The following is an 18770-nucleotide window of genomic DNA, read 5'->3' as shown; positions in this document are numbered from 1 at the left end:
AATTCCAAACACGAGGAATAAGATTATCGGGTCCTGGAAATGCATCTAGATACCTGCATCTGCACGCCAGTGGGTGCAGTGACGCTGACACTGGGACTCGTGCTGGCCGCGCAAGCGGTCACGACGGGCGCGTCCTGCATGGCCGGCATCAGGGCAGCGTTTATGGTGGTCAGCAAGGAGTCCCCCGCGGAGGGCTCGGGCACGACCCCAGGGCCATTCGCCACGGCGGTTGCGGCAGTGCCGGGTATGCCGGGGACGGGGGCTGGAAGCAAGGCCTTCAGGAGCATGGTCTTAACGGGAATGGGCGGGGTGGTCCTGGTGGTCTGAGGACTGGCCATGCCACCGTCGTGCTCGGGCACCGAGGTCACGTGGCCCATGATGTCGTTGGGAGTCGCGCTAACGGCTGTCATCGGCGAAACGGGTATCTGGTGGGTGTCGGCGGCGGAATTGACCAGGGCGTCGAGTTTCACTGTAGCAGGCGTAGGCGCGAGTATGGCGGGTGTCGGGGCCTGCTGACGGCCGTTGGCAATAATGGAAGCTCTCTGTTGCATACCTACGAAGGCACTCTCCTGGTCCTCGGCGTCCTTCGAGGCCTGCGAGGACTCTATGTGGTTCAGGTACTTCTCCACGCTGTGGCCGCTCTGCGCAGGGAGCGGCTGGCCCGCAGGGGTCGCAGCAGGGGGAAAGTACTCCGACTGATGGTGCTTCATGCGTAGGTCGACGACCCCCGCACCCTGAAGAGCGCCACCGGCGGAGCCCTCGGAGGGAAGGATGGCCGAGGTGTCCTTGTTGATGTGGTGGGGGCTGAGGACCTTGACCTGGCCAGGCTCGTGTAGGCTGGCGAAGGGACCCTGGTGAGGGGGAGTCAGGCCCAGGGGGTGCTGGTTCCTCATCAGGTCGACCACCCCCAGCAGATTCGCGGCCTCCTGGCCCGGGGAGCCGTTCGACGCGACCGGGACCGAGCGGATCAAAGGCTGGGACTCTCGAGAGGTGTCGGAGACCAACTGTTGGAGAGGACTGGTACCCGAGGGTCCGCTGGGGGCCGAGCTGGGGAGGCCCTGGAGGCTGCTGTCGCTCAGCATGCTGCTCTCGCTGCTGTCGTCCAGCACCTCGGTCTTCAGGTTGTCGGGCAGGATCAGCTGGAGGTTCGACGAGGACCTGCGGTTCATCAGGGGGTTCGCCACCAGGGAGGGCGGTGGCATCATCACGTCGGCCGAGGACTCGGGGCAGTTCGTCGGCTGGGAGGTCCACATCATCACCGGGGTCACCTGGGGGGTCGCGGGGGCTGGTGGGGGGCTCGGCTCGCTCTTCAGGGACTCCGGGGACGTCTGAGGAGGGGGTTGCTGCAGACCCCGGAAACCGCTCGTGCCTGTCGTTGCTGCTGGGATCAGGGCTGGAAATTCGAACACGAGTTAACCTTCACGGGGATCTTCCTTCAAGGCCTCGATAAAAAAAAAACCGAATTTAGTCCAACGGAAATTAATGTACCCACGAGACATACGCGAAGGTTAATACCAAAGTGCAACTGCTGGGTAACAAAATCCTAGGTTATGGTTGCTCAAAATGACGTCTGTACCAAACGACGCGTTAAAAAAATCAGGGTTCAAGTTACTCTAAATGAAGCCACAACGAAGCATCACTTTGACGCAACGCGGTTGCGTTAATCTTAGTTAGGCGACAGCAAGTTTAATCAGGTGTCACGTCCACGTAATACCCCTGCGACCACGATTTGCACCTGAGCAATTACATGGTTACTTCACGCCATTGTTAATAAGTTATTCCCGAAACCGGGCGCTACGAGGGCATGTCACACTTAATAGATGTATCACGTCTATTTTTGGGCAGCTAAGTCCTCGGGAAGGCGTTCAAATAGTAAATCAAATGTAGAATCGTGTCCATGTCTCGTCGGGTCTTTCTCTTTTCTTTTACGTTTCTAATTTCTTTTTTTTAATTCCCTCTGTTCTATCAAATAACCCACCAGTACTGGTTACACCCGCCAGGGGGACAGCAGCCGCCGAGGACGAGAGGGCGCTGTCGCCGGCAGGGGTCGACAACGGTGGCGTCGAGGGTTCCACTTTCCCCACCGACGGCTCCGGCGGGGTGGAAGTCGCCGTGTAGAGGAAGGTGTGAGGCTCGCTCGTCTTCCCCGAGGAGACGGCGTAGAGTTTCACGCCGACCGACTCCGTAGGTGCCAGGTCTTGTCTTCTGTAGGGCGGTACCACGCACACGAGGTGCGTCTGCTGGAGGAATTCTTTGTCCGGAAGAACCGCGCACTCCCAGTGCGGTTCCAGACTGCTCGACAGGTCCTCGTTGTCCAGCTGAAAGACTATGCGAGTATCCTTCAGGAAGTTCTTCCCCAGGATGAAGAGCTCCAGCCCACCGGTGCAGGGGCAGGATGTCAGGGACTTCTTGCAGATCTCCGGGATCCCTGGGGGTTGCGCTGGGAAAACCAATCGTCTCATGAAAACTGCAAATTCTCTCCACGTGGTTAAGGACATGTTTCACCAACGCTTCAGTAAACATAACATTTGATAACTAAAATGCATTTTTTAATCGAATGTCGGTTGGTGGAACGAGTCGAAAATGTCAACGACAGAAACTAACTGCAGACGATTGGCTGCGAGCAGACTTGAAGAGTCTCGGTGGTGTTGTCGGGGTGCGTCAGGGTGGTTCTGAAGACCATGCGACACCTGGTGGACTTCTTTTTGCTGCGACCTTGAAGAATGCCAGCCTCCTGGGGGAATCTGTGCTCGACGTCCACGTTCCTCTCCTTCAGGATGCCGACACAGTCGCAGGTGACCAGCATGTCCTTAGACGGGTCCATGTCGACCTCGATGACGATGGTGCCGTCGATCTTCCTCTCTATACAGGGGGTGGAATTCTTCCCACTAACCCGACATGCCTGATAGAACATGTGCGGTGCAACGCGACCTAGGTCAGTCCCAATGAAGACCTGAAGAGTCGCCGGTTTCTCGTAGCCAACCAGACGAACTATAGGGAATCCGTTTCCTGTCCGGTCCTTGACTGCTCCTCTGGACCCTTCCGTTTGATATCTGGCTCGATGTTGCTGTTCCGGTTGACAAATTATCTGTAGCTGAGTCTTGCCGTCCCGAGAGACGCTGCCTGAAAGTATAAATACACTCATTAGCCCGGAAACTCGACATCCCCCGGTAACAATCGACACATATATTCCCTCTTACACGCCCAAATATAGAATTTATTGCACCGAAATAGGTCCAGAACGAAAGAGAAAGAAATTTCAGTGATACCGGAGCTGAATATCACGACATTCCGAAGTCTTATACAGGAATTCCACGCGTTTAAAGAAAGTTAGATGTCCATCACGGCTATAACTGACGTAAAGGGACTCGGTAGGCGAGGTCCGTGATCTTGCTCGAGACGCAACCGCGTCTTTCGGTAGAGTTAAATATTATCTTAATTTAAAATCGAAATAACCTATCGCGTGCCCCGAAGGAGAAGGTACGCATTTAATTCGTCCTTAAGGAGATTTAAAAAACGGCGCGACGTAGAAAATGGCGATATTTAAAATCGCGTGTCGCGATCGCCGAGCGATACGAGGGCAAAGGTTCTCGTCTCCGGTTATGAGGCGTAAATTCCCAGGCCCTGCGGATTGATGGGGGCCCGCAGGTGGAAAAAGAATAATCGCCGGTCATTAATTATAATTCAACCCGTCCAGTGGCGACGCACCTACTCCTCAACTACGCACTTCGAGGTCGGCGTTAAAGAGCGCCGGGAGAAGCGTAAACAGCGGACCGGGGGAATCAGCTGAAATCCCACCGAGGAATTATATGCAACTGGTGCAACAAGAGGAGATATTCCTCCGTGGAGGTATCAAGAGGACGGTCGAAAATGCCGAAGAAAGAAAACAACGGCCAAAGGATTCGTCTTTGGCCCGGAGGAGTCTTAAAACATGCGCAATCCTCCGGGTGACGTCAAGCCGGACACGTTCTCGCTCGAGATATGGAAACCATGGACCAGAAATGATATTTTTTTTTTCCGCCACGCAGGGGGAATCGCATCGGGATGGTCATTTTATTCCTCGGGACGCGACCTAGAACTCTGCTCGCAGTTTCCCAGGGGAAAAAATGGAGGAAAGCGGGAGATAAACCGCTATCGAGGAGGACTCTTCTTCGTTACCGTCCACCCGAGCGAGGAATAACAAACTATTATCTTTCTAAACAGATTAAAATTACATTTCTTAAAGGATTGCAATTTAACGGGGGTCAGTACCTTCCTCATAGCCTCCGCATTTACGTAATAAAGTTTCAAACGATTCGATACACTAGGCTCGAAGAAAAGCTTCACAAAGAGACTTCTTCGCCGCCACTTTCGTCCCACCTTAAGGGGATGCGAAAGTGCCATCCGAGGGGTCGATCGTCCATGACTTCTCCTCGAACAGGGTGTACCGAATCGTTTCAAACTTCACAACGCAAATCTGAAGACCATAAGGAAGGTCCTGACCCTCATGAAATTTCATTTCTTTTTTATAATAAATTGAAAAAAAATACCTATATATAATTTAAGAAATTTTAAAAATACCTATACACCTATAAATATGATTGGCCTTAAATACCGATATCAACGTACAGAGTTGCGAGGTAAGCGTGACGGGGCCCTGGTGAGCCGTAGGGGGCCTCTTGTGGAGGACGCCCATGGCCGGTCGGGGCCTGGTGACCCCGACGACCCTGCCGACCGAGCTGCCCCCGTTTCCGCTTCCGATTCTGCCGATGGGCCCCGCGATCCCATTGGCCGTGTTCCTGGAGCCGGTCTTCGACTCGCTGCCACGAGCCACCTCGGGGAACGCGAAGTTGGCGTCCTCGGACTCCAACTTGATGTCCATCTTCCGCCTCTTCGAGTCCTCCTCTCCGCCGGCGTTCCAGGCCTGCGAAAATAGGGCATCTTTTAGGTTAGTTATTAAAAAAAAAAAAAAATGGAGACTGGGAGAATACATACGAAAAAAAAAATAAAATATAATAATTGCAAGACATAAATATGTAAACAGGGTTTAGACGATTTAAAGGATGAGAACCAAGAAAATTAAATTCAATCGATTTTTATTTCCTTTTAGAGAAATTATTCCTATCGACCCTGTACGTTCGTTCACGTTTTCCTTATGAGTGTGTTATGAAGAAAAAAAAAAAACCACGAGAGATGCCGCATTCGAAGAGACTTGGGAATTTCTTTCCTTTCTACGGAATATATAGTCAGCCTTCGCAATACATATCTAGCGTTCTCGCGGTGTTCCTCGAGTCTTTGAGGAAGACTTGCTGTAACCGAGGGCGTAAACAGCGCACCAGGAGATACGGCTCCGGCGAGGAGGATAATAAGACTGCGTCTCCCCCACGTAGGAAAGGTACATCGGAAAGTCGGGCAGCGATTGGCTGGAGGGGTTTAGTCGTGCCCGACCCCCGAGATAACCCCAGAATGCAGCAGGGAGAAATAATCAGCTTCACTCGGCCATCCGAGAGGCCGCAGAGGATTAATATAATTCCCCGTAGTTAGAAATTGCCAATACAACGGATATAGTATACCGCGATATCTGTTCCCAAAACAAAAAGAAAAAAAAAAATCGGCACGCGGCAATTCCCGTCACGTGACCTCGCGCGTGGCCCAAAATGAAAAAAAAAAAACAGAGCTCCCAGCAACCTTTCGATTTTCCAGACTTTTTTTTCCTCCNCCCCCCGATCGTTAGATCATCTCGCCAGACTCTAAGATCGATATTTCGAAATCATCGCCACGATCGCGAGACTCCCGACGATTAATCTCCCTCACCTCCCTCTCTAATGTCAACATCCTCGGGAGATTCGTCCTCTCGCTTATCATCCCCTAGGTCATACTTTCCCCAGGTTCTCCAGTTCCATCCCTCTCCACGATCTCTCCTTATCGTCCTCTTAGTCATCAAACCAAATCCCGCTCTCCCGTTAAATTCCTTCCTATCCCGCTTTTAGACTTCCATAATCTCGACCTTAGGGGGAAGAAAGAAAAAGAAGAAAAAGAAAAAGAGAGACAATGAAGAAAAGTCCCGAGTAAGACTCGACAGAGGAGGGGGGTCGCTCTTTCGGGCCACCGGGATACTGACGGCGGTGGTGCTGCCGAGGTGTTGCTGACGCTCCTCGAAGCCGAGGCCCGAGTCGTTGGAGTTCTCGCAGCCGCCGTCCTGGTTCGACCTGGGCCCGAGTTCATCCGAGGCCCTGGAGGCCGCGGCGAGCGCCAGGGCGGCCTGGCGGTGTTGCTGGTGCTGGTGGTGGTGGTGTTGCTGGTGCCGGTGGTGGCGTTGCTGGCCGAGCCTGCGTGCCGAGTGCGGCCTGCTGCCGCTCGCTACGTTGCCTCGAGAGACCGTCGTCCCTGTCACCGAGGTTGACGCGCCGCCTGCCGTGCTTCCTGAAGAGAGAGATCGCAAGGTCAACCGGGTGCCGGCCTAACGTCGTTATCGCGATTGGTTCTAATCACCCGTCCCGGGGTGCAATGGAACCGTCTGAACGTTTATAACTCCCAGACTCTTTCCGATCTCTTCCGACCTGGGACAAAGAGCTGAACGAATTGTTGAAATTTTAAAAAAAATTTCAAAGTGTTTGGAGATTTTCGGGATGTCGGCCTAACTTCGTTATAACGACTGGTTCTAACCACCAGTCCCAAGGTACACTGGGAGACATCAATGCCCTCCCGTCCTGCACAGGCGATGTCGTATCTGCAGAGGAGGCATTCATGTCCGCCATTGTACAATGAAACCGTATGATCGTTTATGTCTTTCAGACTTTTTTCGATTTCTTCTGACCTGGGATAAACAGCTGAACGAATTGTTGAAATTTTGAGAATAATTTCAAAGTGTTTGGAGATTTTCGGGATATCGGCCTAACGTCGATATCGCGACTGGTTCTAATCCACCAGTCCTGGGGTACGACGAAACCCTTATTTTTTTTTTTAATGCCTCATGGTCGTTACATTTTTTTTATGCCTCATAGTCATTAAATACAGAAATGGTTAATATAACTAGGAATAATAGGTGTGCTTGCTGCGAAAGGCCGAAGAAGCGAACTCCCTCGAGTTGGAAAAAAGATGGGTAGGTTGCGGACGTGGAAAGAACGCGAAGAGGAGATCGACCGCAGTTCCCGTATAAACAAGTATTACACTTCCACCCGCGTTTCGCTTATTTTTAAGAAACCAGAGCAACAGGTTTCTCCTGGTCATAACCCACCTCCATTTCTGGCCGTATCGCGAAACAATGCGAGGAATAGTAAATCGGTCCCACGTGACTCTCGGTGACTCTCTTGGGTAAGGGGAAAAAAAAAAAACAAACTCAACAAAACTCTCAAGATCTTTTCGGAAATCATTTTCCACGCCCAATCGGAAAAACCCGACGTCCAAGAGAATTAAATTCCCGCGATCAACTGCGCAGTCCTTAATTCGAAAAATAAAAGAAAATGAGAGGAAAACAATCAGGACCTCGAAAAAAAAAAATATCCCCAGCTCAGGTGGAATCGAAACCGAGAAAAACGATCACATCGATCTCCCCCACCTGATTTTCCCGTTTGACATTTGGAACGACCATAAGTTTTATGTTTAACTACGCACCGAGGTTACTTGCAAATAAACAATAAGCGAGATAATGAAAAATGGCGGATCGAGATCCTTGGGATAACTCGGGCCGAAAATCGGGAAACAGGTGAGCACGGTATCAAGGTGACATGTATCTTGACAAGCGATCGCAACATTTGGAGTAACAACGAAACTTATGAATTACCCCCGAGAATTAATGTAATTATTGATTGCGAACAAAATCTCGCTCGTACGTACGAGTCGAGAATCTCGAGATCGAAGACCAACCAGACCTTCCGAAGGTGGAACACCTTGACACTCGAAGTATAATTATACAGAGAGCCGATGACTGATCAATCGAAAATGCCGTTCGTCCTTTTTTCAATGAATTTTCGAGGCATTAATTATTCCCGATGACGAGTAAACACTAGAATGTCGAAATAATGCTCCAAACGACATCGTCTAAATATTTCTACAGGTTGGCATGTTTTACATGTCTTTATTACATGTATACATATATAANTATATATAAAGAAATTCATGGAGCTCAAAGATCGATCCAATCGATTCCAGTTCCTGTTCCTTCAAGGTGGGACACTCGAGCCTTCCTAATTACCGTCGTCCATCCTTGCATTGGCCAACCCGAGCTCGGGTTGGGCAAGTCCGAGACATTCGAAATAAATCGATTACCCCGAAGGCAGTACTAATACTAACACGCCGCGGGGGGATTACGCGATATACCCCGGCGCGTGTATTTACAAATACAGCCGGAAGAGAGGGCCGACGAGCCACCTCGGGATTTTCGGTCGCGCTGCTCGGTTCCCCGGTCGTTAAAACTAAACGCGACAAAAACCAGAAGAAACCACGGGAGGGAGGAAGAGGAGATCTCCTCGGAAAAAGTGCGTCCCGACGCGAGGGACGGGAGAAAAGGAGTAAAAACGAGACGGCGCGGGTTATCCAAGATGGCGGCGGCCCCAGTGACGTACTGCCGCGGGTTCAAGGCCTCGGGGAAAAGGTCGGCGATTCTCCTTCCCGGTTTATTCCGGCTTTCGGAAAGTTTCTGCTTTATTTTCGTCCCGAAAACCGGACCTCGAATCGCAGTTGCGTCGCGTCCTTCCCTCGGCATGTTTTCCTCCATTAAGTCCTCGACGAAAGTGGCGTGAAAAAATAAAAAAAGAATAATAAAAAAATAGGGATATCTCTTTCACGACACTTTTCTCTCCGATCCAGGTGCACCGAACAATTTGAAATCCTACCACGCGAATCCGAAGGCCCCGGGAAAGGTCTTGACCCTCGTGTGATTTCATTTTTTTTTAAATTTCATTTATCAACCATTTGAAAGTCTGTTATAGTAAATGGGAATTTCAGAGAAAAAAAAATGGAGTGTCTCCGATAAACCCCGTTTTTGTATTCAACCGAGATTTCATTTAGCTTCGGATTTGAGCCCTCTTATCCGCTCTCGAGTGTTCAGTGTACCGAGGTTGTACACGTTGGATAATAACCGCGATACCAATGCAGAAATAACGCCGGTGGTGATTTACGATACGGACGGCTTACTCATCGATAGTTGTTATCGACCACCGCGGTCCTTGCTCGGCGAGTTATCCCGATTGCGGGCCGAAATATCATATCCGGTAAACAATAAATAAATTACTCTCAAGATAGGGCAGCAAGATCTCAAAGTGACCGTGTACCCCACAGGGGTAAAAAAAAAGAAAAAGAGTACTTTGAATTTCTTCAGCCCGAATTGTCATCCGGACCAAAGCCTCCACGTGGTAATTTCGATCGACGTCACGACAAACAAATATCGTCATTAATCGTGAAATTAAATTAATTAGGAGAAACATCCGCGACAACGAATTACACTCGGCAATAACGACGATAAATTTACCTAAAAAAATCGGTGGAATTAATTAAGAGGAAGATATTAATCAAGAAAAGATTTTCGTTTCTTCTCGTGATTTTTTTCCCTCACCCTCGGTAAATTGAACTTATCAATATTGTACAGAATCGGAGTTGAAACGGAGAGCGATCCTCTTTTGAAGATCACTCTTTCGGCTTTTGGCCGGAGTTTAGGGGTCGGGGGTCATAGGCCAACGTTCCACGAGCCGTTGACATGTAAACGACGCGTAATGCCCGGCGGCGTTATCGTCATGAATTAGTATCGCGTCATTCGCCTCGACGTCTATTCGCGTCTTTAAGGTCGCGTTATGCGAGCGAATCTCCGCTTCCGAGGGACTCTCCTCGAATCCAGATGAGTCCTTTACACCGACCCGCGTTATCTCGATTAACCCTTTCTACTATCAACGTCCATTATCCCAAGCGTCCCAAGTACGCCAATTGCGCTTACGGGCGTTTCAACTTTCGTTTCGCGTCCGCATAGATACAACCCATCTGACTTTTCTCGACATCCCAAGGCAGGTTTCGTCGCAAAGGGTCCGCCATCTTGTTTTGGCGCTCAAGACGCGAAATTCGACGTAGATCGAGTAAAATGGGAATTTTTCTCGACACCCCCCGGCAGATTCCCTCGCAAAGCTTCCGCCATCTTGTTTTCGCACCCAAGACGCGAAATTCGATATGAATTGACTAAATTGGGATTTTTTCTCGACATCCCCCGGCAGATCTTCTCACAAAGCTTCCGCCATCTTGTTTTCGCGCCCGAGACGCGAAATTCGACGTAAATCGAGTAAAATGGGAATTTTTCTCGACACCCCCCGGCAGATTCCCTCGCAAAGCTTCCGCCATCTTGTTTTCGCGCCCAAGACGTGAAATTCGATATGAATTGACTAAATTGGGAGTTTTTCCCGACACCCCCCGGCAGATTTCCGCCATCTTGTTTTCCCACCCAAGACACGAAATTCGACGTGAATCGAGTGGGGTGGAAAGTGGGAGGCGAGAGGGAGGAGAACCGTCCGTCGTTTCTAACTATAGAACGCCGACTACTGGGTGGAATAATTGCGTGGGCGAGGGCAGGGGTGCAGTTGCAATCGCGACGCGGGGGTGGGTGGCCCCAGGGGGTGGCGCACGGCGTAATGACCACATGCACGCCTGCAGGTGCATCGGTGTTAGCAGGGAGGAAAATCACGGGACGATGTCAACGACCGGGCCACGGAATTTTGCGACGAGTCCATCCGCATGAACAAATTTCAAATTTTTTTTCTCTTTAAAATCTGTACCTTACAATTGACCGCGACTATAAATAAAAATACCAGGATAAGAAGGGTCCATCGATCTAGCCATGAAAGAGTGACGCGCCATCTTGAACCCGCGTGCAAAAGTAAAGATTAATAAAGCGTTACCTCATATTTCCCCTCCTCCATCGAGGAGACACTTTTAGCGCATCTTCCTCGTCTTTCATAAAATCGATATATAAAATGAACGGGAGTAAAATAGAAGATGAGGTTTCGAGAGGGGCTTTCGCAATCCGTCGGCTGCGAGAGAGCTTTCGAGTTTCGAGAGTCCTCGAAGAGGTGACGAGTCGATAACGGCGACGATAAACAATGTATCGTCGAGCCCCGATAGCGATCGATAAACATCGATCCGTCAAAAATCGATCGTTAGATTCCCCGAGTGTCCTTAGAAATTCTACATAACCACAATTGCCCCACTCCGGACAAAATTGACATTTTTTAACTTTCAGGGTACACCGCACCTAGCTCGAGGAAATTATTAAATGACCTTTTTTTTTTTTCCTGAGATGGATCAGAAATTTCAATAATATTTTTTTTTTAATCTCATCGACTCGAGAGGAATAAAAGCTGGGCGGGAAATCTTACCCTGGGAATGTTCAATGTAATTGACGGGGAATCGGGCATTTCCAAAATCGAGGACGAGCACGGAAAGAGAAAAGGAGACACTCGTAGAGTGTTGCGACAGTCCCTCGTATCTTCGGGGTATCTCCTTAACGGTAGCCCGTGTATACTTAATGACATCGCTGATAGCCTACTTAAACTGGGTGATAACGAGAGAGGAGGATGTACAGAGGCCAGAGAGCCACACACACTCGCTTTCCTGAAAACATTTCGTCCCGGAGATGGTATCGCTCATTCGGAGACATTCCACGGTGCACTAACTGCCAATTGACACCCGATGATGTCAATGACGACTAACTGACACTCGTCAAATCGGCCAAAAAAATCTAACCACCCTCGTGTAAAATTCGCCTTTCCGCGATCGCCGCAAAAAGTGACGAGAACGAAATTCTCATTTTTATTTCATATAAAAACGTATAAGAACGTATTTTATTAAAATGACGATTAACTAATCGAGCTCGATTAAATCGGTAATTTTCGCGCTCATACTTTTGTCCAGCAATGTGGGATAAAAATTAGCCTCGACCGATAATTAATGAATTTAATTTCCGAGCGAATATCAAAGGCGGCGACCGATTGTAAAACGTGTATCTCGGGTTTACGCGTGTCCGGATATTTTGCGGCCTCTAAGACGCGGAATTACCAGCTACGCACGCGGGATTTAAAACACCCCGACTATCTAACAACAGGTTAATAAATATTCATGCCGGGCATCGGCTGCTCGTCGGAATTAGATTCCGCTCTGGCGTCGACTCGCGATTCGGATCGGAACGGCGGATGCTAAAAAAAGATCTCATTTATCCCGCGTCCCAATGAAGTGCACAGGTAAACGGATAAATAACCCCCTCTCCCTTATTCCCAAACCACCTCACAATAGCCGGCACAATCGAAATCAGAATCCACTTCACGACTTGGGATTTCGCCGTCGCAATTGTCTATCACTTAAGTTTAAAAAGAAAAAGAAAGAAAAAAAAAAAAACGCACTAAAATTCATCGACCACAAAATCTGGTAAGAAATTAAAATCGAGAAAAATTTAATAACAACATTTGGTAAGGAATTAAAATCCAGAAAAATTCGATGACCACAAAATCTGGTCGGAAATTAAAATCGAGAAAAATTCGATGACCACAAAATTTGGTAAGAAATTAAAATCGAGAAAAATTCGATGACCACAAAATTTGGTAAGGAATTAAAATCGAAAAAAATTCGATGACCACAAAATCGGGTCAGAAATTAAAATCGAGAAAAATTCGATGACCACAAAATCAGGTAAGGAATTAAAATCCCGGATAATTAAGAGAGATTTCCTAAGTTTCAATGTGAACGAAGGAAAATAGTCGCAATACGGGCTGACTAATTAGGCTTATTTCCTTCCCCCGGAAATCGGGACCCGGGGAAATATACTGAGTCGGTCGGATTCCAACCAGGAATTGAAAATCCGGCACGGAACGGCCGGACAATTTCTACGGGATAGTTGTGGAATGCGAGAAGCCGAAAGAGGGGATCCGAAAACTGGTACCAGGTGTAAGAGTGTAATGGTCCTACACGCGCGCATGTACGTACATTCCCACACACCCATACACACACACAGGACCTGAGCGATAAAGTCGAAGTCGGGTACTCGCTTTCGAAAATTCATTGCCGATCGCGCCTTCACGATATATCGGCTAAAAGCGGAGGTTCGATCGACCTTATCGATACTCGTGCGTACTTAGCGTACCAACGTACACCTATGCAGGCAGATAAAGTCAAAATACTCGCTTTCGAAAATTCGGGGCCGATCGAGCGTCCACAACAAAGGTTCCCCAAAAGCAAACGCGCCGATCGATCTTATCGATCCCCGGGATTCCGATCGATCCGAGCCCCGGGGCCGACGTGAAAAATTTCCTTAGAGTGTTCGCCCGGGAAAGAATCGACCAAAAAGAAAAAGACCGCCATCACATACACGTGTCAACATGCGCAGCAACAGGTTGTCGATAAGCCTCTTCCCGATTTTCGCAATCCTCCCAGGGGAAGTTTCTCCCTCCCGGAAATACCTTCCCAAAAAATAGGAAAAAAAAGGAAAAAAAAAACCTACGAGTCGATAACGAACCCTCGAATCGATATACCTTGATAGCCCCACGAGAAGAATTTTTCCACGGTTATTAATCGGTCAACAGATTTTAATTATTTCCTCGGGGTGATTACACGGCGGTGGAATCTGCGATTTAGATTATCTAGAGAGGTCTGGATCGATCGATCTACCAAGGTCGCTTAAAAAGAAAAAAAAGATCTGTTCCAAAATTAAACGGAACGTTTTTAATAAATCCCTCTTAGGAATTTAATGGAAAAAAAAAATCAGGCTTTACGGTTTGAACCCCTGGATGATTTAATGTTTCTGTAATGGGGCGTAAATAGTGAATACCACGAAATCGTATATAAAACCGTATATACTACGAAAGCATACATTGCAAACCGAAGACTACGGTGAACCGTGGATTTATTATCGGCACGTGCATACATTAATTCCCCATGATTACAGCCACGAGAGATACCGCCTAAAACCTTTTCTAAGTATTCGGATACAGACTCGAGATATACCTTCCCCTTGACGGTTTAACCTTTCGTAGTCACAACTCACAACCAGACAACTCGAATTGCCAAACGCAACAGGTATCTCGATTTCTCTGAAACGTCCCAGTCGAATGGAGTTTCGAGTAACGGGTTAAAAGACACATGTACCCGGTCTCAAAGATCATCGATGAAATAAATAAATAAAAGCAAAGAATCCAAAAAAAAAAATATTAACAGCTCCCCTCGCGACCCCAAACCCCTAAAAATGTAAATATCCCCCGCGGAACACCTGTTGCTCGTGGGCTCCCAATCGACCCTAGTACTCGATTCGATATAATCGATCGACGAATGGTAATCGAAGTCCCTCAGTTACCCTCATTTTACAGGTATACCCAACGCCATATGGCGACTGAGAGCAAAAAAAAAAAGAATAGGTTATCTCCTTTCATTTCCATCTCATCGATACGAAGGTTAGACTTATTATATGATATTTCCCACGAGTAGCGTTAAAAGAATAATCGCGTACTTATACAAAAGATTACATCGACAAGTATAGTCGGTGCCGTAATCAAGTCGTAGTTAGAGGCGTTAACAAGGTGTCCATACGTCCCAACGGGTATACAGGGTGGGGTGAATAAAAAATGCATATCTACCATGGCGATACAGATCCGTCAGCTGATCGGCGTGGCACCTCAGGAGGAGCATGCCCCCCGCGGGGGCGGCGTGGGGTAGGCAGTGGGTATTGGAAGTCGCAGAGGCGTAGCCAGGCCTCCGAGGGTCCCTCTTCTTCTCTAGGTCAGGTGCCATTCAATCCGCGGTTGATCCAGGGGGCGCTCGGAGCGAGAGGGACGGACGAAGGGGGCTCAGGCGCGCGGGAGAGAGAGGGCGCGACTGGGGCCACAGGGGCGGCGTAGATCGGCCATGCGGGTGTCGGCCACGAGGGCAGAGAACGAGTATAGAGGGGAAACCTCCTGATAGGGAACGAGAGGTCGATATCACGGATCCGTGAGCATGAGTATCGTAATGACACAGGTGGCACAGGTGAGACAGGGAGAAGGGGGGGCGCCTTCTCGTGCCAATCGGGAAACCAGGGCTTATCAGGACCGGGCAGGGGGCTTCGCTTCAGGTGGACGAGGTGCAGCGCCAGTCCGTTGCGCTTCTTCGGGTGCGCGGGAGATCCATCACGAGCGCCTTGACATAGCACGAACGTCCGCCGAGGAGAAACTGGCCACCGAGGGCCGTTGCGCGGGACGCGAGAGAGAGAGATGCTTACCGCGCGACCGCCGGACACCGACTGACGGTCCCGCGCGGCCGCGCGGCCTGCGCGCCGAGTAAACAACCCCCCCCACTCCGCCGCCCCTCCTTCCCCGCCGAGGGAAGGTGACCAATCAGCGCGGATAATTAGCGCACTTCGACGCGACGGGAGGGTGGAATTCCAAGAGAGGGAGACGTTCAATGGACAGGACCCTCCGTATTTTCTCCTATCCTCGAAACCCTATTACACATTATTGCCGCCACTTTCATGGTACTCAAATGCGCGTGGGCATAAAAAATGTATTATTATCAATTAAATGGCGTATCACTTAATCGTTGGAAATTGGACTTAACGTCCTGCGAAATATTTAATACGATGCGGGGGTAGAGGTTTATCCGCAGAAATGGCGCCGAAGGATGGTGGGATATTATGGGAAACGATCGGTCCAGATCGAACCAGCGCAGAACCGGTCGGGATATCAGCGCGAGGCATATCAGTAGGATAGAGGAGTTCGCGACTTCGGCTCGACAATTCCCTCTGACGCGATTAATATGTTAATGCCATGCTGATAAACTCCGATCCGTCCTTCCTAACGAGACACATTGTACCCCGACCGTGGACTTCGACGAGCGATCCTCGCGGTGCACTGCGTCACTCTGGATTTCCGCACGCGGACGGAAATAGTTATTAAGGTGACATGAAAGTGTCCTATATATATACATATAAACATCAAAATGTTAATAATACTTTTCCCCAAACAGAGTGCACCGAATAACTTGAAACTTCTGCATGTGATTATGGAGACCCCGAGGAAGAACGCGACCCTGGTGAAATTTCATTTTTCCACCCAAAACATGTGTCCAGGATACATTAAAATTAAAAAAAAAAAAGTTTCTTCGACATTATTCACAAGTTCGCATTTTTACAGGGAATAAAATCCACCGTTGCCTTTCCTGGCCCTGGTGTAACAATCCCAGGCACTATATTTAGGAATCCATGGACCCATCTACTTAGGAAGATTGTTATCTCTGCTCCGAAAATATCAGCACCTCCCCCCGACCCTGGCGTGTTGATAATGAAGAAAAGCCGTACATCTCAAAACCTCGGAGCGGACGCACACACGCGTGACATGATTCACCCGGTGCCATGCGTGTGCGTCACGTGCGTAGGCACGTAGGCTTTCAGTTGATGCATTGCGTAAGCGGAGGGAATTCGCGGTGAGGTTAGGTTCGCGGTCGATCGCGGACGCGGGACGTCGAGACGTTCCTTCCCCTGATATCTCGCTTAGGTGTGATTTCTGAGAGAAATTCGGAGGTATTGAAAAAAGAAAAAAAAATTCAGACCAAACTCCGTAAAAAGTATTTGCCGCTGAGAGAATTGCGAAAAAAACACATTTCGACCCTCTCGTCGATCAGTGCAGGTCGGAGATAATTTTTTTTATGACAAATTTGCATGCAGCGTATTTTCCTATCGGAGAGGCCGTGATAAGAAATGAGAAATAGGGATAACAAAAAAAAATAAATTCATCCCCTTGATGGGCAGAAAATCATGTTTAGAGGTTAGGTTCGACCTGTCGCAGCGCTAAAGGTGGCAAAGGGAGGAAAACTATGTATAAAATAAAAAATAAAAAAGAGAGTATTTTGCATCGTGCTCGTTCTTGTTAAGTTTCAAAATTACGGCGGCCATGACAGTTCTTTGAAATATCCGTGGCGACCGGTCCTTGACGTCGCGACAGGCACGCGTGAATTTTGAGAGGCACGCATCCGTGCACGTTACCAACGCACGTGATATCGGATACGCGTGGTGTAAACGGAATCGAGCCAATCAGGAGCCGTGAAAAAGAGAAATCACTTATTGGTGCCAGTTCTCTCACGTGGCGCCCTGGCGTCACTCGATCTCCGGTGAAAGAAGGAGAGAAAAAGAGAGGGAGAGAGAGAGAGGAAACGAGGCCGAAAAAAGGAATCCCACGAATGCAAGTATCTCGTCCGAAAGTGTACCGAACGAGGTCGTAATAATACCCCATAGAACGGAAATATCGCTGCGATAATTAAGCGAAGGGAATTCAAGATGGCGTCGTCCCGGAAGAGAGTCCAAAGCGAAGTACATATGTCCCATTTACTGGCACATGTACTACAAGGTGAGGTAGAGTCCCGCGCCAAGTCCACACACCCCCGAGTAATGTGATATAAAAATCAGGAATGACAGAGGTTTAACGTAACGCTTCTTGCGCAAGACCGGACATGTGACTTTTTTTTTTTTATTCCTTCGAGACGGAGAACCCCTGTCGGCATTAGATAATCGTACGTAGCAAGGATCAATTAGCGTACAGGTAACGCGGCATAATTCCTACTGTCAATCGTGACGTCACGGCCGTGGGTGCGCGCGCATCGGCCGCGGACCTACCTCGCCTAACCCTCCCCACGCGGATCCGTCGCGATCCAGGCGAGATTGGATTACGTCGGCAATTAAATATTGAAAGGGAAATGGAGAACAAAAGTCGCTCTCTTACGTTACGCCAATATTTCGGCACTCCAGTGGGCGATGCGGATACTCTGCGCCGATGCGATAGGTACGTTCGGATCGGCGAATCTCGCGCTCGGGCGCTACACCTGACGATCGCCCGGGTGTAAACGAGAACTAGACGAGCCTCGCGATTCCACATACTCGGCCGCGTCGCGCACCTGCCCGCGGGCCGCGCTGATTGGCTCCCGGCCGCGTCCACGTGACCGGCCCAGAGCCAATCAGAGCGCGCCTAGCTTGGGAATTCCGCGATGGAATTGCATCGATCGACGAGATAAAAACGATCGAGACATCTAATCTCCCTCCTCTCGTCTATACGTGTTTATATGCTCGGGGTGATCGAAAAAAAGGTGCGATAATATGCGCGCCGGCCGCCGAGAAGAATTGCCTCGCCTGGGCCGTCTCGTCCGTTTTTTTGAAAAATCGTTCCCGAGAGAATTGCGCGGAATATCGATATCTGTAGATCTTTCCTACGGGACTTTTCTGTAGGATCGATAGATGCGGAGTTATGAGGGAAAGTTGTCAAAATATGCACGGTGGCGCTCGCCCGGGCGGCCATCTTGGTTTTCTCGTCGCGTCAGTGCGGGCATTTAATTCACCGCTGTTATTAGCGATTATATCGCGCCGTAGTTTTCGGACTTCGTTGGAACTAAATCTGCACACCAGACGTACGACCCGGCACCGGATGACTCCACTTTTTGCACATCTTAATTCGAGATAAAACGAGTTATCTGTCGCGGGATTCTACGTAACATTTACATGGTCGGTTTTTCCGCGAATTCCGGAGTTTCGCGGGAAAATATATCTACTACGCATCGGCGCTCGGATATCGCTTCTTGTCGAGATAATCCACGGGGAGGTACTTCGGCTTCGTAAATGGTTTCGAATCCGCCATTTGAAATTATTTACAAAGAAGAGAAACACGGCTTAGCCGGAAAAACAATCGAGCTTTATTATTTGACTCGCGACGCGGTTACACTTTATCGATGTTTCGTCGAATTAAAAAAATTCAGGGGAAAGGGGACACCCGTCGAGCTCGGGAACAATCGAGACACTTAATATCCCTCCCATT

At 49.1% G+C, this 18770-nt stretch overlaps 1 protein-coding gene across 5 annotated transcripts in view; it reads right to left on the bottom strand.

Annotated features, from left to right (window-relative positions):
* Positions 1-18770, bottom strand: part of LOC105697323 (nuclear factor of activated T-cells 5) — a 30321-nt gene that overhangs the window by 4034 nt on the left and 7517 nt on the right. Inside the window, exons 1-7 of one of the 5 annotated variants that reach the window (XM_012420564.1) lie at positions 14577-15204; positions 6101-6402; positions 4609-4903; positions 2605-3123; positions 1979-2440; positions 554-1393; positions 54-469 (exon numbers count right to left, since the gene is read on the bottom strand). In XM_012420564.1, the coding sequence (XP_012275987.1) occupies positions 54-469; positions 554-1393; positions 1979-2440; positions 2605-3123; positions 4609-4903; positions 6101-6402; positions 14577-14730 (2988 nt within the window). In that variant the 5' untranslated portion in view covers positions 14731-15204. Of the gene's footprint in view, positions 1-53; positions 1394-1978; positions 2441-2604; positions 3124-4608; positions 4904-6100; positions 6403-14576; positions 15205-18770 lie in introns of those variants that run through there. The other 4 variants (XM_012420546.1, XM_012420555.2, XM_012420581.2 and 1 more) reach the window with 4 other exon arrangements.

The sequence above is a fragment of the Orussus abietinus genome, unplaced genomic scaffold (genome assembly GCF_000612105.2).
Source record: "Orussus abietinus isolate OABI.00-Male unplaced genomic scaffold, Oabi_2.0 scaffold13, whole genome shotgun sequence".
Taxonomy (NCBI): domain Eukaryota; kingdom Metazoa; phylum Arthropoda; class Insecta; order Hymenoptera; family Orussidae; genus Orussus; species Orussus abietinus.
The sequence above is the reverse complement of the archived record's forward strand: the minus strand, read 5'-3'. Positions and strand labels throughout refer to the sequence as shown.